The 23,077-nt window shown below is 45.8% G+C and overlaps 1 protein-coding gene across 1 annotated transcript in view; it reads right to left on the minus strand.

The window, feature by feature from the left end:
* Nucleotides 1–22,864, minus strand: part of LOC138674033 (uncharacterized) — a 67,434-nt gene extending 44,570 nt beyond the window's left edge. The window contains exons 1-2 of the mRNA XM_069762017.1: nt 22,669–22,864; nt 22,193–22,342 (exon numbers count right to left, since the gene is read on the minus strand). Of these exons, the coding sequence (XP_069618118.1) occupies nt 22,193–22,342; nt 22,669–22,864 (346 nt within the window). The remainder of the gene's footprint in view (nt 1–22,192; nt 22,343–22,668) is intronic.
* Nucleotides 22,865–23,077: the final 213 nt, after the last annotated feature.

Genomic DNA, 23,077 nt, shown 5'->3' on the forward strand with positions numbered 1-23,077 from the left:
GTGAGTGATAGACACTGAAAAGAATAAAATAGGTAGCATACAAATGAAATTTCAGAAATCTCATTCACTTTGCTGGTACAGTAAAATATTTTGAGGAAAAAAAAGTGAGGATGAAATCACAGCACAAACACATTGTGTGAACAAGTCGTAAACCTTTAGTCGATTGTATGATGATACTTACCAAACATTGTCCACTCAAGTAAGTTTCCACTGGTTGCCTCCTGAGCGGTGCTTGGGACTTGTTTAGACCTCAGTTGCCTACAGCTGTATGATTCTCTCCTGCTTATAGACAGCCAGTCTCACCTCTGTGATGGAGATTGGGCTTTCCTTCCTACAGCATGAATTAGCATATTATGGCATCCTTTATCACAGTCTATTGGTAAGGTGGAGACCTATTGTTCACAATCCTATTTCACATCTGTCAGAGCCAGTTCTGTGACAGCAGAGAAAACCAAATTCAGCCACTCAGTGGTCATTCATTTATATACACCTTCCCACCTGCTCATTTCCCTCTATCTCCACCCCCCTTCTTTGATTGACAGCTCTGGCATCACAGAGCAAGTGAAAGGCTGAGATAAGCTACTTTCGCACACCAGGTTTTCGCTGTCAGGCTCAATCCAGCTAAATTTCAAAAAATCGAATGTTGCCGCCGGATCCGTTTTTTCCCCATAGACTTATATTAGTGCCGGATGACATTGTGTTTCGTCTGGTTTTCGCCAGATCCAGCAAATCTGCCATTTCCGGTTTCTGAAAAAAACGTCCATAGCAACGTTTTTTGTCTCTGGCGAAAAAGCCTGTTTGCTTGAATGGAAGCCTATGGGAGCTGGAAGGTGCCGGATCCAGAAAATGACGGATTCCGGCGCCGGATTCCGTTTTTTTAAGCTGAGCATGCTCAATTTTTTTTTTATCCAATTACCTGGATATGCTAGTCGGATTAATCAAAAAAACGGATCTGTCACATCAGTTTTTCACAATCTGCGCCGGATCCATTTTTCCAAAATTCGCCGGATTGTGCCTGATGCAAAAAATCTGATGTGTGAAAGTAGCCATAGATGGAAAACAAGCAGGTGGCAAATGTTTGGCTCCACCATGAAGCACCTGTATTTGGTTTGCACATTCATTCTGTGCATCCCTTTAAAAGATTTAGATGTACGTAGCAATGCAACCTATTAGGCCAGGGTCACACTTGCGCTTGCAATGCGAGAAACTCGCGCCTCAATACCAGGCACTGCCGCCGGCACTTGGGACCGGAGTGTGTGGGCTGCATGTATTTCTATGCAGCTGAACCCTCCGGTCCCAAGTGTTGGTGGCAGTGCTGGACATTGAGGTGAGAGACTCTCGCGAGTTTCTCGTATTATGCTCGCAAGTGTGACCCCGGCCTTAAAGAGGTTGTCCAGTTTGCTATGAACATCTGCATTTGCAATATGCATACTACCGGCCACATTCCCGCAAGATGAGCACTGCATCGCACACTTGCATTGAGCGTTTTATTCGTGTCGTATCATTCTGCCAGTAGCTCCTTGTAAATGAACCCTATATGAAATGTGTCACCATTAGAGATGAGCAAACGTGTTTGGAAAACTTTCGCCACTCTCAAATTCGGAACGAACGTAACTGATTTGGATTCGTGTTCGGATTCCTGAGTATTTTCCATCAAAGTTGCAACATTTGGGCACAGTTCAGAAAAAGATCGCATTTCTACTACTGCTTTTTTTAGGACTTTTGCTAGTGTAGTGGTGCTGTATAGAGTTGAGCGACCTTGACCTTTTTAGAGTCGAGCCGGGTTTCGCGAAACCCGACTATCTCAAAAGTTGGGTCGAGTGAAATCGGCCGATTATGACGTAAAGTCGGGATCGACCGAAACACGAAACCCAATGCAAGTCAATGGGGCAGCATAGTCGGCAGTGAGTGGGGGCCAGGAAAACACCTAGAGTGCCCATTTTAATGTCAAAACCATCCATTCTTCTTAATGAAGCTTGTCAAGCGTAATTTACCTTATAATAATTGGAAGGCATTTGAAATTGGGGGTCATTTGGCTAAAGTTGTGGTGGGTAGGGCTGGTTCAAGTAATTAGTGGGCCCAGGAAATCTGGACCACGTCACGGCAGTGGAGCAGGGAGAGGTAAATATTTCAACTTTGCAAGTGCTGTGAACCTGAGCAAGCAGGGGGGGCCCACTCGTTGGCATTGGCACTGGCACAGGGCCCCTCAAAGTACAGCGGTGTGTTTACACGGCGGGGGCGCCTCCCACCGGCAGCAACACTTTTGCGTACTATGAGAGGCCCTGTGCCAGTGACGTCGCCAACTAGTATTCCTCCCCCCACCTGATGAAGGAACCTGCACTTTCATCTGCACCTTCCTCTTTGTCCCCGTGTAAGGTGGTATGGTATGCGGGAAGAGCAACCTGACTTTCAGCAGGGTCACAATGTTGTTGTGTAGCGTGCACGGGGAATGTTGCGTTATGGGTCAATGTACCAGCAGACTCATCTATCACTGGCTGGGCAATGGGCAGGATGAGGAGGAAACACAGATATAGGCCCAAAGAATAAAGTTGGCTAAATGCAGTTCAAAATTGGTAACACAGGAATAACCAGGGGGCATTGCAGTGGAGGACAACTGGAATGAGAGGCTGACACAGAGAGTAGGCCCAAATCAGTAAGTAGTCGAAATGCAGTTCAAAATTGGCAACCGTAGTAAACAGGCGGCACAGCTTTGTTCAGTGGAGGAGAACAGCAAGGAGTGGCAGACACCGATAGTAGGCCCCAACCCAACTAGTAGGCCAAATGCAGTCTAACATTAACAACTACTTAACGAGCGCCTGAAAACGGAATTTCAGGACAGGAAACCAGGAGAACAGCAAGGAGCGGCAGACACTGTTAGTAGGCCCCAAACCAACTAGTACGCCAAATGCAGTTGTTCCATTTAACCACAATTTAACGAGAGCCTGAAGATAGAAGCTCAGGAAAGGCAACCTGGAGAACACCTTGGAGTGGAACACACCATCTCTCTCCACCCCATACCCATTTTGTAGGCCTAATGCAGTGTAGTTTTCTACAACTACTAAACGAGAGTCGGAAGACCGAAGCAATGGCAAGGAAACCTGGGGAACACCTTGGAGTGTAACACACCATCTCTCTCCACCCGATACCCATTTTGTAGGCCTAATGCAGTGTAGTTTTCTACAACTACTAAACGAGAGTCGGAAGATCGAAGCAATGGCGAGGAAACCTGGAGAACACCTTGGAGTGTAACACACCATCTCTCTCCACCCCATAGCCAATTTGGAGGCCTAATGCAGTGTAGTTTCCAACAACTACTAAACGAGAGCATTAAGATCGAAGCTCTGGAAAGGCAACCTGGAGAACACCTTGGAGTGTAACACACCATCTCTCTCCACCCGATACCCATTTTGTAGGCCTAATGCAGTGTAGTTTTCTACAACTACTGAACGAGAGTCGGAAGACCGAAGCAATGGCAAGGAAACCTGGGGAACACCTTGGAGTGTAACACACCATCTCTCTCCACCCCATACCCAATTTGTAGGCCTAATGCAGCCTACTTTCCGACAACTACTAAACGAGAGCATGAAGATCGAAGCTCAGGAAAGGCAACCTGGGGAACACCTTGGAGTGTAACACACCCTCTCTCTACACCACGGAAGGGCTGATTCTTAGGAAGGAAGGCTGTCGGAAAGAAGCAGGGCGCGTCCGAGGGTGATTATATTCTTATTAGGTATATACTCACCCTCGGACGCGCCCTGCTTCTTTATTTGTAATGAATGTTTATTTGCAATGTGGTTTTGACTTACTCTATTTTTTTGGTAAATAATGATTTTATTATTTTCATTGTTTTGCATCTTCTTGGCAATAATATAAAGAAGACGCGACAGGACAACACTCGGTGGATGCCATATCTGTGTTTTAAATTGAAAAAAACTTTCAGTTAACTACTTGCAGGAGAAAGTTATTGTAGCTGGTGGCCATTTTTAGTACTGTACCAGATTTTTGTTGTATGTGTTTGTTTTTAATGTTAAAATGTCTGCATTTGATATCTCTCCAGTATTTTCTTTTTTATAAGCAAAATACTTATTTTTATATTTTCTGATGTTGGTTCAAGGGGTACACGGGCAGCAGTAGACAGGTCAGTGGAGGCCTAGTGGAAGGAGGGACCGCAGACAGGCTTCGAAGCCCTAACATAATAAATTGGGCTTGCTGTCGGCAATTTTAAATTGGTTCCAGGGGAACACGGGCGGCAGTAGCCAGGTCAGTGTAATAGTAGTGGAAAGAACGGGCCGCAGACAGGCTTCGAAGGCCTAACATAACAAAAATTGGGCTGTAGGCAATTTAAAATTGGTTCCAGGGGAACACGGGCAGCAGTAGACAGGTCAGTGGAGGCCTAGTGGAAGGAGGGACCGCAGACAGGCTTCGAAGGCCTAACATAATAAATTGGGCTGGCTGTAGGCAATTTAAAATTGGTTCCAGGGGAACACGGGCAGCAGTGGCCTGGTCAGTGTAATAGTAGTGGAAAGAACGGGCCGCAGACAGGCTTCGAAGGCCTAACATAACAAAAATTGGGCTGTAGGCAATTTAAAATTGGTTCCAGGGGAACACGGGCAGCAGTAGACAGGTCAGTGGAGGCCTAGTGGAAGGAGTGACCGCAGACAGGCTTCGAAGGCCTAACATAAGAAAAATGTCAATACAATGGTATTGACAGTGCCAGGCATTGAAGGATGTCAGCGCATAGACTAAACATTGGTGGAGCTGTGAGAGAAAATTTTGCAAGTGGTAGAGCACGGTTTGAGCTGGGGGGGGGGGGACTGTCTTGTGGCCGGCGGTACAGGCCCAGGGCCCCTCATATTACAACGGTGTGTCTGACGTTGGGTGCGCACCACCACCGCCAGACACTTTATTGTACTATGAGGGACCTAGTGGCAGTGCCGTCGACCAAAAGCGGGCACACCCACCTCCTCAGACAAACAGTACTCTCACGGGTGCTGGCGCCAAGTGGCGATACCACGGCCCCGTGTGGGGACTTTGGCCATTTAGGGAGGTGTTAACATGTCGGATGCTGGACAATCAGGTGCTGCAAATTACGAGATTGGAAAAGTCGTTCAGAATAGTCCACAGGCAAGACCTTTACATAGGAAAGCTAGGTGTCAGCCGGGCAAGGTGGGGCAAAAGATTTCGAAATCCAGTTGTGGTTCATTTTAATGGAGGTTAGATCATCTACATTTTGGGTAGCCAGACGAGTCCTTTTTTCTGTTAGTATTGAACCTGCAGCACTGAATACTCTTTCTGATAGGACACTAGCTGCCGGGCAAGCAAGCTCCTGCAATGCATATTCTGCCAATTCTGGCCAGGTGTCTAATTTTGATGCCCAGTAATCAAATGGGAATGACGGTTGAGGGAGAACGTCGATAAGGGATGAAAAATAGTTAGTAACCATACTGGACAAATGTTGTCTCCTGTCACTTTGAATTGATGCTGCAGTACCTGTCCTGTCTGCGATCATAGCAAAATCACTCCACAACCTGGTCAGAAAACCCCTCTGGCCAACGCCACTTCTGATTTCTGCCCCTCTAACACCTCTGGTCTGCTGGCCCCTGCAGCTCGTGTTAGAACGATCACGGGCGCTGTGTGCAGGGAATGCCAGAAGCAAACGGTCAACAAGAGTTGATTGTTTGGTTGCTAATATTAGTTCCAAGTTCTCATGTGGCATTATATTTTGCAATTTGCCTTTATAGCGAGGATCAAGGAGGCAGGCCAACCAGTAATCGTCATCGTTCATCATTTTTGTTATGCGTGTGTCCCTTTTGAGGATACGTAAGGCATAATCCGCCATGTGGCCCAAAGTTCCAGTTCTCAAATCTGTGGTTGTGCTTGGTTGAGGGGCAGTTTCAGGCAAATCCACGTCACTTGTGTCCCTCCAAAAACCAGAACCCGGCCTTGCCGCGCCAACAATTTCCACTGGCCCCGGAAAAGCTTCCTCATTAAAAATATAATCATCCCCATCATCCTCCTCGTCCTCCTCCTCCTGTTCGCCCGCTACCTCGTCCTGTACAGTGCCCTGGCCAGACAATGGCTGACTGTCATCAAGGCTTTCCTCTTCCTCAGCTGCAGACGCCTGATCCTTTATGTGCGTCAAACTTTGCATCAGCAGACGCATTAGGGGGATGCTCATGCTTATTATGGCGTTGTCTGCACTAACCAGCCGTGTGCATTACTCAAAACACTGAAGGACTTGACACATGTCTTGAATCTTCGACCACTGCACACCTGACAACACCATGTCTGCCATCCTACTGCCTGCCCGTGTATGTGTATCCTCCCACAAAAACATAACAGCCCGCCTCTGTTCACACAGTCTCTGAAGCATGTGCAGTGTTGAGTTCCACCTTGTTGCAACGTCTATGATTAGGCGATGCTGAGGAAGGTTCAAAGAACGCTGATAGGTCTGCATACGGCTGGAGTGTACGGGCGAACGGCGGATATGTGAGCAAAGTCCACGCACTTTGAGGAGCAGGTCGGATAACCCCGGATAACTTTTCAGGAAGCACTGCACCACCAGGTTTAAGGTGTGAGCCAGGCAAGGAATGTGTTTCAGTTGGGAAAGGGAGATGGCAGCCATGAAATTCCTTCCGTTATCACTCACTACCTTGCCTGCCTCAAGATCTACAGTGCCCAGCCACGACTGCGTTTCTTTCTGCAAGAACTCGGACAGAACTTCAGCGGTGTGTCTGTTGTCGCCCAAACACTTCATAGCCAATACAGCCTGCTGACATTTGCCAGTAGCTGCCCCATAATGGGAGACCTGGTGTGCAACAGTGGCAGCTGCGGATGGAGTGGTTGTGCGACTGCGGTCTGTGGACGAGGTCTCGCTTCTGCAGGAGGACGAGGAGGAGGAGGAGGGGGTGCGAACGGCTACAGCCAACTGTTTCCTAGACCGTGGGCTAGGCAGAACTGTCCCAAACTTGCTGTCCCCTGTGGACCCTGCATCCACCACATTTACCCAGTGTGCCGTGATGGACACGTAACGTCCCTGGCCATGCCTACTGGTCCATGCATCTGTTGTCAGGTGCACCTTTGTGCTCACAGATTGCCTGAGTGCATGGACGATGCGCTCTTTAACATGCTGGTGGAGGGCTGGGATGGCTTTTCTGGAAAAAAAGTGTCGACTGGGTAGCTCGTAGCGTGGTACAGCGTAGTCCATCAGGGCTTTGAAAGCTTCGCTTTCAACTAACCGGTAGGGCATCATCTCTAACGAGATTAGTCTAGCTATGTGGGCGTTCAAACCCTGTGTATGCGGATGCGAGGCTAAGTACTTCCTTTTTCTAACCATAGTCTCATGTAGGGTGAGCTGGACTGGAGAGCTGGAGATCGTGGAACTAGCGGGGGTGCCGGTGGACATGGCAGACTGAGAGACGGTGGGAGATGGTATTGTTGCCGCCGGTGCCCTAGATGCAGTGTTTCCTACTACGAAACTGGTGATTCCCTGACCCTGACTGCTTTGGCCTGGCAAAGAAACCTGCACAGATACTGCAGATGGTGCAGAAAATGGTTGCCCTACACTGCCGGAAGGGATGTTGCGTTGATGACTAGCTTCATTGGCCGAGGGTGCTACAACCTTAAGGGACGTTTGGTAGTTAGTCCAAGCTTGCAAATGCATGGTGGTTAAATGTCTATGCATGCAACTTGTATTGAGACTTTTCAGATTCTGCCCTCTGCTTAAGGTAGTTGAACATTTTTGACAGATGACTTTGCGCTGATCAATTGGATGTTGTTTAAAAAAATGCCAGACTGCACTCTTTCTAGCATCGGATACCTTTTCAGGCATTGCAGACTGAGCTTTAACCGGATGGCCACGCTGTCCTCCAACAGGTTTTGACTTTGCCACGCGTTTTGGGCAAGATACGGGCCCGGCAGATGGAACCTGTTGCGATGTTGATGCCTGCTGCGGCCCCTCCTCCTCCGCTTCAGAACTGCTGCCGCCTGCACCCTGTTCCCCCAATGGCTGCCAATCGGGGTCAAGAACTGGGTCATCTATTACCTCTTCTTGTAGCTCGTGTGCAACTTCGTCTGTGTCACCGTGTCGGTCGGTGGTATAGCGTTCGTGATTGGGCAACATAGTCTCATCAGGGTCTGATTCTTGATCAGCACCCTGCGAGGGCAATGTTGTGGTCTGAGTCAAAGGACCAGCATAGTAGTCTGGCTGTGGCTGTGCATCAGTGCACTCCATGTCAGATTCAACTTGTAATGGGCATGGACTGTTAACTGCTTCACTTTCTAAGCCAGGGACGGTATGTGTAAAGAGCTCCATGGAGTAACCCGTTGTGTCGCCTGCTGCATTCTTCTCTGTTGTTGTTTTTGCTGAAGAGGACAAGGAAGCGACTTGTCCCTGACCGTGAACATCCACTAACGACGCGCTGCTTTTACTTTTACCAGTTTCACGAGAGGAGGCAAAAGAGCTAGAGGCTGAGTCAGCAAGATAAACCAAAACTTGCTCTTGCTGCTCTGGCTTTAAAAGCGGTTTTCCTACTCCCAGAAAAGGGAGCGTTCGAGGCCTTGTGTAGCCAGACGACGAACCTGGCTCCACAGCTCCAGACTTAGGTGCAATATTTTTTTTCCCACGACCACCTGATGCTCCACCACTACCACTACCCTCATTACCAGCTGACAATGAACGCCCCCGGCCACGACCTCTTCCACCAGACTTCCTCATTGTTTTAAAAATGTTACCAAACTAACGGTATTTGTTGCTGTCACACAACTTACACGGTGAGCTATAACTTCAGTATGATTTAGCTACGCCTTTACAGGTGGGTGAGACCACAACGAAAATCAGGCACAATGTTACACACTCTGTTGTTGGTGGCAACAAATGAGAGAGATGCCACACACGCAGGACTGTCACTGAAGCGCAAATGTAAATATTAATCTCCCACTGATTTGTTGTTTTTTTTTTAAAAGGGAGACTTTAGAAAAAAAAAAATAATAAAAAAAAATGATTTTTTAAGGAAGAATTTATAAACCAAATAAAATGAAATGATTGTTTTAGGGAGAATTTAGAAAACAAATAAAAAAAAAAATAGGCTTTCTATGGCCCACTGAGTGAGAGAGGACGCACACAGGAGTCAGGAGTGGCACACAAGCCCAGAGGCCAATATTTATCTCCCACTGATTGATTTAGTGATTTTTTCAGGTAGATTTTGGAACCCAAATCAAGCAAAAAAAAAAAATAGGCTTTCTATGGCCCACAATTGGAGAGAGAGAGAGAGATGGCACACCCAGGAGTCAAGACTGGCACACAAGCAGAAAGGGCAATATTAATCTCCCACTGATTTGATTTTTTTTTTTTTTTTTCAGGGAGACTTTAGAAAAAAAAAATACAAAAAAAATGATTTTTTTCAGGAATAATTTAGAAACCAAATAAAATAAAATGATTTTTTCAGGGAGAATTTAGAAAACAAATAAAACAAAAAATAGGCTTTCTAGGGCCCACTGAGTGAGAGATGACGCACACAGGAGTCAGGAGTGGCACACAAGCCCAGAGGCCAATATTTATCTCCCACTGATTGATTTAGTGATTTTTTCAGGTAGATTTTGGAACCCAAATCAAGCAAAAAAAAAATAGGCTTTCTATGGCCCACAATTGGAGAGAGAGAGAGAGATGGCACACCCAGGAGTCAAGACTGGCACACAAGCAGAAAGGGCAATATTAATCTCCCACTGATTTGATTTTTTTTCTTTTTTTTCAGGGAGACTTTAGAAAAAAAAAATACAAAAAAAATGATTTTTTCAGGAATAATTTAGAAACCAAATAAAATAAAATGATTTTTTCAGGGAGAATTTAGAAAACAAATAAAACAAAAAATAGGCTTTCTAGGGCCCACTGAGTGAGAGATGACGCACACAGGAGTCAGGAGTGGCACACAAGCCCAGAGGCCAATATTTATCTCCCACTGATTGATTTATTGATTTTTTCAGGTAGAATTTAGAACCCAAATCAACCAAAAAAATAAATAGGCTTTCTATGGCCCACTATTTGTGAGAGAGATGGCACGCTCAGGACTGGCACACAAGCCCAGAGGCCAATATTAATCTCCCACTTTTTTTTTTTTTTTCCAGGGAAAATTTATAAACCCAATAAAAAAAATAATAAATAGGTTTTTTATGGCCCACTATCTGAGAGAGAGAGATGGCACGCTTAGGACTGGCACACAAGTCCAAAGGCCAATATTAATCTCCCACTGATTGATTTATTGATTTTTTCAGGTAGAATTTAGAACCCAAATCAACCAAAAAAATAAATAGGCTTTCTATGGCCCACTATTTGTGAGAGAGATGGCACGCTCAGGACTGGCACACAAGCCCAGAGGCCAATATTAATCTCCCACTTTTTTTTTTTTTTTTCCAGGGAAAATTTATAAACCCAATAAAAAAAATAATAAATAGGCTTTCTATGGCCCACTATCTGAGAGAGAGAGATGGCACGCTTAGGACTGGCACACAAGCCCAAAGGCCAATATTAATCTCCCACTGATTGATTTATTGATTTTTTCAGGTAGAATTTAGAACCCAAATCAAGCAAAAAAATTAATAGGCTTTCTATGGCCCACTGAGTGAGAGATGGCACACACAGGAGTCAGGAGTGGCACACAAGCCCTGAGGCCAATATTTTTCTCCCACTGATTGATGTTGTGATTTTTTCAGGTAGATTTTGGAACCCAAATCAAGCAAAAAAATAAATAGGCTTTCTATGGCCCACTGAGTGAGAGATGGCACACACAGGAGTAAGGAGTGGCACACAAGCCCTGAGGCCAATATTTTTCTCCCACTGATTGATGTAGTGATTTTTTCAGGTAGATTTTAGAACCCAAATCAAGCAAAAAAATAAATAGGCTTTCTATGGCCCACTGAGTGAGAGATGACACAGACAGGGATGGCACTCTAGCAGAAGTGCCAATCTTAATCTCCCACAAAAAAAAAAAAGGAACTGTCCTTCAATTACTATCTCCCTGCAGTAATCTCAGCCAGGTATGGCAGGCAGCAATAAGGAGTGGACTGATGCACAAATTAAATAAAAAGTGTGGACAAACAAACAAGATAGCTGTGCAGAAAGGAAGGAACAAGAGGATTTGTGCTTTGAAAAAAGCAGTTGGTTTGCACAGCGGCGTACACACAGCAATGCAGCTACCAGGGAGCCTTCTAGGGCAGCCCAATGAGCTACAGCGCTGAGGAAAAAAAAAAAATGTAGCTTCCACTGTCCCTGCACACCGAAGGTGGTGTTGGGCTGTGGAAATCGCTACAGCACAAGCGGTTTGGTGGTTAATGGACCCTGCCTAACGCTATCCCTGCTTCTGACGAAGCGGCAGCAACCTCTCCCTAAGCTCAGATCAGCAGCAGTAACATGGCGGTCGGCGGGAACGCCTCTTTATAGCCCCTGTGACGCCGCGGACAGCAAGCCAATCACTGCAATGCCCTTCTCTAAGATGGTGGGGACCAGGACCTATGTCATCACGCTGCCCACACTCTGCGTTTACCTTCATTGGCTGAGAAATGGCGCTTTTCGCGTAATTGAAACGCGACTTTGGCGCGAAAGTCGCGTACCGCATGGCCGACCCCGCACAGGGGTCGGATCGGGTTTCATGAAACCCGACTTTGCCAAAAGTCGGCGACTTTTGAAAATGAACGACCCGTTTCGCTCAACCCTAGTGCTGTATGATTAACCGGTGGGATGTGCTTTATGAGGGTAGGAGGTGTGTATAGATCAGAGGAGCAGTGGAGTGTAATTTTATGTTTTTATTAATTAACTAACTGTGAGCATATTCCGGCAGCCAATCGGGGTGCAGAAACAATCCACAACGTCCAGACACAAGGGCTTCTGTCATTGGCTGCTGACGTCACATGTCCCTCTCCATTTTAAAAGAGGACATGTTTTGCTGGCACAATTTTTTAAGTGTAACAGCACAGAGAGGCAGCTCCTGCGCGTGCTGAAAGTTGTCATATAGTTAGATAGGGTCCTGTCCTGTGTGAAATTGGTCTTCCAGCATCTAACTAGTTTGTGCTACTAGTGTTGTGCAGGCAGGAGTCTACATTTCATCAAAAACCAAAACAATGCTATAGGGTCTTAATAGGAAGAAAACAAAAGCGGAAAAGAAACCCCTTAGGCTGCCGTCACACTAGCAGTATTTGGTCAGTATTTTACATCAGTATTTGTAAGCCAAAACCAGGAGTGGAACAATTAGAGGAAAAGTATAATAGAAACATATGCACCACTTCTGTATTTATCACCCACTCCTGGTTTTGGCTTACAAATGTTGATGTAAAATACTGACCAAATACTGCTAGTGTGACGGCAGCCTAAAAATTAACTTTTATTGGTATTTATATAAAACTACCAATAAAAAGGAGTAACAAGGAAAAAAATGGAGTGAAAAAAAATCCACCAAAAAATAATAAAATCAAAATAGTTTATTGAGACTATACATATATGGCACTGAAAAATATAACACAATAATGTCAGGACATAAGCTCCTTTGAATTGAGAACTCAAGTGCAGCAAACCACATGCAGACAGACAGGACAGCAGGGTAAGATAAAATCAGAAACTGATTAAGTGCCCGTGCATCAAGTACAATCTATATCCTCATACCCGTACTAAGGATAACCATGAGTATACTAATACAGTCAAAGTGACATTTAATGGCATATCATATTACCAATATCATCCCATGGCATCCACATAGAGTATTATGTACAATTTAGTTTTTCTTACCCATAGCTGCCAAGTCCGCCGCACGTGTACCCCTACGCGCGTTTCGCGTGGGCTTCGTCAGGGGGCTATGATGGTATGAGTCTGTCCCTACCTCCCTTTATATGGAACACCCCGTACAGCTGTGGAAAATTGCCATGATCGGCACATGTCTCCCGCATGCAGGACCCGGAGATCGCGTCAGACCTAAGGCGCCAAGATGGCAGTGCAGGTCACCGGGAAATCCAGGTGATGTCACTGACCCGCACACGTCATCAGGCGGTGCCCAGGTCAACGTGCCAGCTGTTCCCGTGCAGTTGATATGCGCACAAAGGACTTTCAGTGTCCGGACACTACAAAAAATGATAACCAACGGCTTTATCAGCACTAAGTCTAAAGGTACCTTCACACTAAGCGACGCTGCAGCGATACCGACAACGATGTCGATCGCTGCAGCGTCGCTGTTTGGTCGCTGGAGAGCTGTCACACAGACAGCTCTCCAGCGACCAACGATGCCGGTAACCAGGGTAAACATCGGGTTACTAAGCGCAGGGCCGCGCTTAGTAACCCGATGTTTACCCTGGTTACCATCGTAAAAGTAAAAAAAACAAACACTACATACTTACCTTCGCTGTCTGTCCCCGGCGCTCTGCTATCCTGCACAGCGGCCGGAAAGCAGAGCGGTGACGTCACCTGTTGTGAATTCTGTGGTCAAGCTCCCTCCTGTGGTCATGAGTGGTACTTCGGCTGGTTCTGTCTATGAGCTTCCTCTGGTGGATGTGAGTGGGGCTGCGGCTTCTAAGTTTCCTTCCTCAGGTGACGAGGTTAAGTCGTTAGGTGCTGCTCTACTTAACGCCACCTAGTTCTTTGTTCCTGGCCTCCAGTCAATGTTCCAGTATTGGTCTTGCTTTCTCCTGGATCGTTCTTGTGGTCTGTCTGCCCTGCATAAGCTAAGTTTTGCTTGTGTTACTTTTGTTTGCTATATTTTCTGTCCAGCTTGCTTTATTGTTTTTTTCTTGCTTGCTGGAAGCTCTGAGACGCAGAGGGAGCACCTCCATACCGTTAGTCGGTGCGGAGGGTCTTTTTGCCCCTCTGCATGGTTGTTTGTAGGTTTTTGTGCTGACCGCAAAGCTATCTTTCCTATCCTCGGTCTATTCAGTAAGTCGGGCCTCACTTTGCTAAAATCTATTTAATCTCTGTGTTTGTATTTTCATCTTAACTCACAGTCATTATATGTGGGGGGCTGCCTTTTCCTTTGGGGAATTTCTCTGAGGCAAGGTAGGCTTATTTTTCTATCTTCAGGGCTAGCTAGTTTCTCAGGCTGTGCCGAGTTGCATAGGGAGCGTTAGGCGCAATCCACGGCTACCTCTAGTGTGGTATGATAGGATTAGGGATTGCGGTCAGCAGAGTTCCCACGTCTCAGAGCTCGTCCTATGTTAGTAACTATCAGGTCACTTCGTGTGCTCTTAACCACTAGGTCCATTGTGGTTCTGAATCACCTGTTCATAACAGTACTGGAGGCCCAAAGTACTAATGCTTCTCAATAGAGGGAAAAGAGAAGTTCTGAGACCATTTTTTTTTCTCTGTACTGTGTTTTGTCTTTCTTTTCCCCTAGACATTTGGGTGGTTCAGGACACAGGTGTAGTGATGGACATTAAAGATCTGTCTTCTTGTGTGGATCATCTCACTGCAAGAGTACAAAATATTCAAGACTTTGTGGTTCAGAATTCTATGTTAGAGCCAAGAATTCCTATTCCTGATTTGTTTTCTGGAGATAGAGCTAAGTTTCTGAGTTTTAAGAATAATTGTAAACTGTTTCTGGCTTTGAAACCCCGCTCCTCTGGTGACCCAGTTCAACAAGTTAAGGTCATTATTTCTTTATTACGTGGCGACCCTCAAGACTGGGCATTTTCCTTTGCGCCAGGAGATCCTGCATTATGTAATATTGATGCGTTTTTTCTGGCGCTCGGATTGCTGTATGATGAACCTAATTCAGTGGATCAGGCAGAGAAAAATTTGCTGGCTCTGTCTCAGGGTCAGGATGAGGTAGAGATATATTGTCAGAAGTTTAGGAAGTGGTCTGTGCTCACTCAATGGAATGAATGTGTGCTGGCAGCAATTTTCAGAAAAGGTCTCTCTGAAGCCCTTAAGGATGTCATGGTGGGATTTCCTATGCCTGCTGGTCTGAATGAGTCTATGTCTTTGGCCATTCAGATCGGTCGACGCTTGCGTGAGCGTAAAACTTTGCACCATTTGGCGGTATTATCTGAGCATGGACCTGAGCCTATGCAGTGCGATAGGACTTTGACCAGAGCTGAACGGCAAGAACACAGACGTCGGAATGGGCTGTGTTTTTACTGTGGTGATTCCACTCATGCTGTCTCCGTTTGTCCTAAGCGCACTAGGCGGTTCGCTAGGTCTGCCACCATTGGTACGGTACAGTCAAAATTTCTTTTGTCCGTTACTTTGATCTGCTCTTTGTCATCCTATTATGTCATGGCATTTGTGGATTCAGGCGCTGCCCTGAATTTGATGGACTTGGAGTATGCTAGGCGCTGTGGGTTTTTCTTGGAGCCCTTGCAGTATCCTATTCCATTGAGAGGAATTGATGCTATGCCTTTGGCCAAGAATAAGCCTCAGTACTGGACCCAGCTGACCATGTGCATGGCTCCTGCGCATCAGGAGGATATTCGCTTTTTGGTGTTGCATAATCTGCATGATGTGGTCCTGTTGGGGTTGCCATGGCTACAAGTCCATAACCCAGTATTGGATTGGAAATCAATGTCTGTGTCCAGCTGGGGTTGTCAGGGGGTACATGGTGATGTTCCTTTTCTGTCTATTTCATCATCCACCCATTCTGAGGTCCCAGAGTTCTTGTCAGATTACCGGGATGTATTTGATGAGCCCAAGTCCAGTGCCCTACCTCCGCATAGGGATTGTGATTGTGCTATCAATTTGATTCCTGGTAGTAAATTTCCTAAAGGTCGACTGTTTAATTTGTCTGTGCCTGAACACGCCGCTATGCGGAGTTAATTAAAGGAATCCTTGGAGAAGGGTCATATTCGCCCGTCGTCGTCGCCATTGGGAGCAGGGTTCTTTTTTGTGGCCAACAAGGATGGTTCGCTGAGACCTTGTATTGATTATCGCCTTCTAAATAAAATCACGGTCAAATTTCAGTACCCCTTGCCGCTGCTGTCTGATTTGTTTGCTCGGATTAAGGGGGCTAGTTGGTTCACCAAGATAGATCTTCGTGGTGCGTATAATCTTGTGCGTATTAAACAGGGCGATGAATGGAAAACAGCATTTAATACGCCCGAGGGCCATTTTTAGTACCTGGTTATGCCATTCGGGCTTTCTAATGCTCCATCAGTGTTTCAGTCCTTTATGCATGACATCTTCCGAGAGTACCTGGATAAATTCCTGATTGTATACTTGGATGATATTTTGGTCTTCTCGGATGATTGGGAGTCTCACGTGAAGCAGGTCAGAATGGTGTTCCAGGTTCTGCATGCGAATTCTTTGTTTGTGAAGGGGTCAAAGTGTCTCTTTGGTGTTCAGAAGGTTTCATTTTTGGGGTTCATTTTTTCCCCTTCTACTGTCGAGATGGACCCTGTTAAAGTTCAGGCCATTTATGATTGGACTCAGCCGACATCTCTGAAGAGTCTGCAAAAGTTCCTGGGCTTTGCTAATTTTTATCGTCGCTTCATCAATAATTTTTCTAGTATTGCTAAACCGTTGACTGAGTTAACCAAGAAGGATGCTGATGTGGTCAATTGGTCTTCTGCTGCTGTGGAAGCTTTTCAAGAGTTGAAGCGTCGTTTTTCTTCTGCCCCTATGTTGTGCCAACCAGATGTTTCGCTCCCGTTCCAGGTCGAGGTTGATGCTTCTGAGATTGGAGAAGGCTGTTTTGTCGCAAAGAAGTTCTGATGGCTCGGTGATGAAACCATGCGCCTTCTTTTCTAGGAAGTTTTCGCCTGCTGAGCATAATTATGATGTTGGCAATCGAGAGTTGCTGGCCATGAAGTGGGCATTCGAGGAGTGGCGTCATTGGCTTGAAGGAGCTAAGCATCGCGTGGTGGTCTTGACTGATCACAAGAACTTGACTTACCCCGAGTCTGCCAAACGGTTGAATCCTAGACAGGCTCGTTGGTCGCTGTTTTTCTCCCGTTTTGACTTTGTGGTTTCGTACCTTCCGGGCTCTAAAAATGTGAAGGCAGATGCCCTGTCTAGGAGTTTTGTGCCGACTCTCCGGGTTTGTCTGAGGTGGCGGGTATTCTCAAAGAGGGGGTAATTTTGTCTGCCATCTCCCCTGATTTGCGGCGGGTGCTGCAAAAATTTCAGGATAATAGACCTGACCGTTGCCCAGCGGAGAAACTGTTTGTCCCTGATAAATGGACGAGTAGAGTTATCTCTGAGGTTCATTGTTCGGTGTTGGCTGGTCATCCTGGAATCTTTGGTACCAGAGATTTGGTGGCTAGATCCTTTTGGTGGCCGTCTCTGTCGCGGGATGTGCGTTCGTTTGTGCAGTCCTGTGGGATTTGTGCTCGGGCTAAGCCCTGCTGTTCTCGTGCCAGTGGGTTGCTTTTGCCCTTGCCAGTCCCGAAGAGGCCATGGACACATATCTCTATGGATTTTATTTCGGATCTCCCCGTCTCTCAAAAAATGTCGGTCAATTGGGTTTCTAAAATGGTCCATCTGGTGCCCTTGGTTAAATTGCCTTCCTCCTCTGATTTGGTGCCATTGTTCTTCCAGCATGTGGTTCGTTTACATGGCATTCCGGAGAACATCGTTTCTGACAGAGGTTCCCAGTTTGTTTCAAGGTTTTGGCGAGCCTTTTGTGCTAGGATGGGCATTGATTTGTCTTTTTCCTCGGCTTTCCATCCTCAGACAAATGGCCAGACTGAACGAACCAATCAGACCTTGGAAACATATCTGAGATGTTTTGTTTCTGCCGATCAGGATGATTGGGTGTCCTTTTTGCCTTTGGCTGAGTTCGCCCTTAATAATTGGGCCAGCTCGGCTACTTTGGTTTCGCCGTTTTTCTGCAATTCTGGTTTCCATCCTCGTTTCTCTTCAGGGCAGGTTGAGTCTTCTGACTGTCCTGGTGTGGATACTGTGGTGGATAGGTTGCAGCAGATTTAGACTTATGTGGTGGACAATTTGACATTGTCTCAGGAGAAGGCTCAATGTTTCGCTAACCGCAGGCGCTGTGTGGGTCCCCGACTTCGTGTTGGGGATTTGGTTTGGTTGTCATCTCGTTATATTCCTATGAAAGTTTCCTCTCCTAAGTTTAAGCCTCGTTTCATTGGTCCGTATAGGATTTCTGAGGTTCTTAATCCTGTGTCTTTTCGTTTGACCCTTCCAGCTTCTTTTTCCATCCATAACGTATTCCATAGGTCATTGTTGCGGAGATACGTGGCACCTGTGGTTCCATCCGTTGATCCTCCTGTCCCGGTTTTGGTTGAGGGGGAGTTGGAGTATATAGTGGAGAAGATTTTGGATTCTCGTATTTCGAGACGGAAACTCCAGTACCTGGTTAAGTGGAAGGGTTATGGTCAGGAAGATAATTCCTGGGTCTTTGCCTCTGATGTTCATGCTGCCGATCTGGTTCGTGCCTTTCATTTGGCTCATCCTGGTCGGCCTGGGGGCTCTGGTGAGGGTTCGGTGACCCCTCCTCAAGGGGGGGTACTGTTGTGAATTCTGTGGTCAAGCTCCCTCCTGTGGTCATGAGTGGTACTTCGGCTGGTTCTGTCTATGAGCTTCCTCTGGTGGATGTGAGTGGGGCTGCGGCTTCTAAGTTTCCTTCCTCAGGTGACGAGGTTAAGTCGTTAGGTGCTGCTCTATTTAACTCCACCTAGTTCTTTGTTCCTGGCCTCCAGTCAATGTTCCAGTATTGGTCTTGCTTTCTCCTGGATCGTTCTTGTGGCCTGTCTGCCCTGCATAAGCTAAGTTTTGCTTGTGTTACTTTTGTTTGCTATATTTTCTGTCCAGCTTGCTTTATTGTTTTTTTCTTGCTTGCTGGAAGCTCTGAGACGCAGAGGGAGCACCTCCGTACCGTTAGTCGGTGCGGAGGGTCTTTTTGCCCCTCTGCATGGTTGTTTGTAGGTTTTTGTGCTGACCGCAAAGCTATCTTTCCTGTCCTCGGTCTATTCAGTAAGTCGGGCCTCACTTTGCTAAAATCTATTTAATCTCTGTGATTGTATTTTCATCTTATCTCACAGTCATTATATGTGGGGGGCTGCCTTTTCCTTTGGGGAATTTCTCTGAGGCAAGGTAGGCTTATTTTTCTATCTTCAGGGCTAGCTAGGTTCTCAGGCTGTGCCGAGTTGCATAGGGAGCGTTAGGCGCAATCCACGGCTACCTCTAGTGTGGTATGATAGGATTAGGGATTGCGGTCAGCAGAGTTCCCACGTCTCAGAGCTCGTCCTATGTTAGTAATTATCAGGTCACTTTGTGTGCTCTTAACCACTAGGTCCATTGTGGTTCTGAATCACCTGTTCATAACAGTCACCGCTGTGCTTTCCGGCTGGCCGGCGCTCACAGCCAGTGCAGAGAAGCACAGCGCCGGGGACAGACAGCGAAGGTAAGTATGTAGTGTTTGTTTTTTTAACTTTTACGCTGGTAACCAGTGTAAACATCGGGTTACTAAGCGCGGCCCTGCGCTTAGTAACCCGATGTTTACCCTGGTTACCAGTGAAGACATCGCTGAATCGGCGTCACACACGCCGATTCAGCGATGTCTGCAGGGAGTCCAGCGACGAAATAAAGTGCTGGACTTTCTGCAGCGACCAACGACATCACAGCAGGATCTTGATCGCTGCTGCGTGTCAAACTGAACGATATCGCTAGCCAGGACGCTGCAACGTCACAGATCGCTAGCGATATCGTTCAGTGTGAAGGTACCTTAACATTGTATTCCCTCCTGTGCAAAATACCGCTACGTGAAAATGGGGGAAAAAAACAAATAATCACTTATCTTTACCCCCTATCTACCAAACTTGTAAAAATCCGTATATATGTGCAGTGATGAGAAAAAATACAAACAAAATATATAATCATAACAATAAAAAGTGCAAATAAATCAAATCAACATATCAATAAATTACATCAAAAGTGCAAAGTGCAATATATCATAATATAATTAATTACAATGATTGTGATAAATAAATATTATATAAGGAATACACATGCTATTATAGTTAACGGCGTTGGGTCATCCAGATGCAAATATTTGTCCAGATTAGGTTAGATTATTCGTCTTTTTTTCAGTGAGTCCATATGGGAGAAAATTCAAATATGCTTATTGCTATCAAACGGATTACTAAAATACAAAAAGGACACAAAACACACAAATTAAAAATCCAGAACTATAAAAAGGAGGAAAAGCTGAGTTGCTCATTTAAACCCGCCGGGGCTAGTGTTTCCAAGACCGTGATCCATCGACATTCTCTTTGTGTGAGAAGTCATATACCATCACCGCCTCTCACCCCCATGTGAACTCAGTTGATCCCATAGATCGTAAGACTAGCTGGATTACAATTATGTCTCAATTTGAAGTGTCTTGGTAAAGACTTAAGACCTTCCACATCCTCCACATCACGGGCGGCCCCAATATCCCTCACGTGTTCTCGTGTACACACTCGAAGTTCACGTGAGGTCAACCCTATGTAGATCATATTACATCCACATCTAGCGTAGTAAACTACATGTGTTGTTGTACACGTGATATACTCATTAATATTGAAACTCTTGAGGCCATCCGATGACACGAAGGATGTCGCTCGAACATGATTCCTAGAGGCAAGACAATTCTGACATGGAAAAAATCCCCTTCTCTTATTTTCGCCACCAAACACCCGTGGCGGTTTAGTAACGTAGTGACTTTTAACTAACAAGTCCTTGAAATTCCGGCTTCTCCAAGATGTCATTAATGGTTCTGCCGACAGATCCTTACCAAGGGTAGAATCTGTCATTAATATTGGCCAGTGTTTTTGGAGAATCATTCGCATGGTTTCCCATTGTTGATTCAGTGTAGAAACAAACCGTATTCCTACATTACTCGATTTTTCCGTATTTTGTGGGCAAAGAAGTTGCCTTCTCTCGGATCTCCTTGCCCTTGAATAACCCCTCTTAATGCTTCATGCACTGTAACCCCGGGCCCTAAACCTGTGCCCAAGGTCCAAGGCCTGCTCCTCGAATAGTTCATCCAAAGAACATATCCTACGGGCCCATAGAAATTGGCCTACCGGTATTGCATTAATCGTTGAGCCCAAGTGTGCAGACGATGCATGCAAAAGTGCATTAACTGATGTTTCTTTGCGGTACATGTCTGTAAGAATGGAACCATCTTTCTGCACTCTGAGCTCGATGTTCAAAAAGGATACTCTTTTCTGATGATGGTTATAAGTAAGTCTGATGTTGTAGTCGTTGCGATTCAACCCCACCATAAAAGTATGAAGTTCTTCGACAGCACCCTGCCAAATGAACAGCATGTCGTCTATGTACCTGAACCACCCCACAATCTGGGGGATGGCATGCGCACCGCTGCAAAACAAACCCCTCTCCCAGAACCCCAGGAAGAGATTTGCATACGACGGCGCACATGCCGCCCCCATGGCGGTACCACATGTCTGAAGAAAATAACGGTCTTTAAACTTAAAAAAATTATGGGTGCGGATGAATTGCAACAAGTCCAACACCAGTTCTCTCAAGTCTGCATCCATATTGCTCGACTCAAGATAAAATTCTGCAGCCCTAATACCATCATCATGGCAGATGCTTGTGTAAAGCGCCTCTACATCTGCTACTACAAGAAGCATGTCCGATTCAAGGGATAAACCATCCAGGTGCCTCAGGACGTCCGTAGTGTCCCTGACATAGGAGGGCAAGGTCTCAACTTGAGGTTTGAGATAATACTCTATAAATTTGCATACTGGATCACGTAGCCCTCCTATGTCAGAGACAATCGGATGCCCCGGGGGTGATATCGGATCCTTATGGACCTTGGGCAACAGGTAAAATGTGGGCACCACGGGGCATTTAACTGTCAGTCCATCAAGGACTTTTTTGGAAATTATCCCTCTCTCCAGTGCAATCTCCAAAATTGACATAAGAGCACTCCTGAATGAAGCAAGGGGATTAGCTGGCAATTGAATATACGTGCCCTTATTTCTCAGTTGTTTAAAGGCCTCCCTTTCATATTTTTTCACAGGCCAAATCACCACGTTCCACCCCCCTTATCCGCTGCCTTGATGACAATATCATCAAATTGATTTAGCTCATTCAGCGCATTCCACTGTTCACGAGTGAGGTTATCTCTCTTAGCATTATTTTTGATCTTTTTGAAGTCCTCAGTTACCAATCGTTTAAATACCTCAACCTGCGGACAGCAAGACAAGGGAGGGAACGTGGTGGACCTAGGAGCAATTGGAGGCAAGGAAATACCTGTAGAGCCTGTCGCAGATTCCCTTTCCAGCTCTTCCAGTGCTTCCAGGGCCTCCTGTTCAGTTGTTATCTTTACCCCCAGATCAGATGATCTGGAGTGTAACTTTTTTAAAACCAATTTTCGAGAAAATAAATGCAAATCCTTTAATGCTGTAAAAAAATTAAAATTATTACACGGAGAGAAGGACAATCCAAGTTCAAAAACCTCAATCTGGGCTGCAGTAAGAACATGTGAAGATAAATTCATTACCTGAAGTGTATTAGTCCTTGCTTTTTTGTCAGTGGGTGGAGACGAGGGGATCTTAGATTTCTGATTATATCTGAAACCTTCCGAGCGATGACATTCTGGAAGTCCCTTCTTTCCCACATAGGTCTGGTATGTTCTACACTGTGAGGTTTTTCTTCAATTAAAGAAACTGATGAAAAGGAGACGGATCTTGTCCTCGATCGTGATCTAGACACTTGGCCACTCTTACTCCATTTATACACACGGCAATTTTGTAAATCAGTTAAATCACGCTGATACTTTCTAGTCTTATTAGATACAATCTCCTTCTCCCATTTTTGTGATTCACCATCAAGCTCATTCTTGTATCTTAACACCTCCTCAGGAGTAAGTTGTTTGTTCACGTCATCCTGAACATTTTTAAGTTCCCCATCAATTTCATCCATTTTTGTTTGGTTGGATTTAGTTAGTAATTCCATAAACCTTCTTGAGCATGATAAGGCAGCTTCCTCCCATGACCCTATAAATTCCTCCTCACTAAAGGCCCCTTCACATTAAGCGACGCTGCAGCGATACCGACAACGATCCGGATCGCTGCAGCGTCGCTGTTTGGTCGCTGGAGAGCTGTCACACAGACCGCTCTCCAGCGACCAACGATG

This window comes from Ranitomeya imitator, chromosome 1 (genome assembly GCF_032444005.1).
Source record: "Ranitomeya imitator isolate aRanImi1 chromosome 1, aRanImi1.pri, whole genome shotgun sequence".
Classification (NCBI taxonomy): domain Eukaryota; kingdom Metazoa; phylum Chordata; class Amphibia; order Anura; family Dendrobatidae; genus Ranitomeya; species Ranitomeya imitator.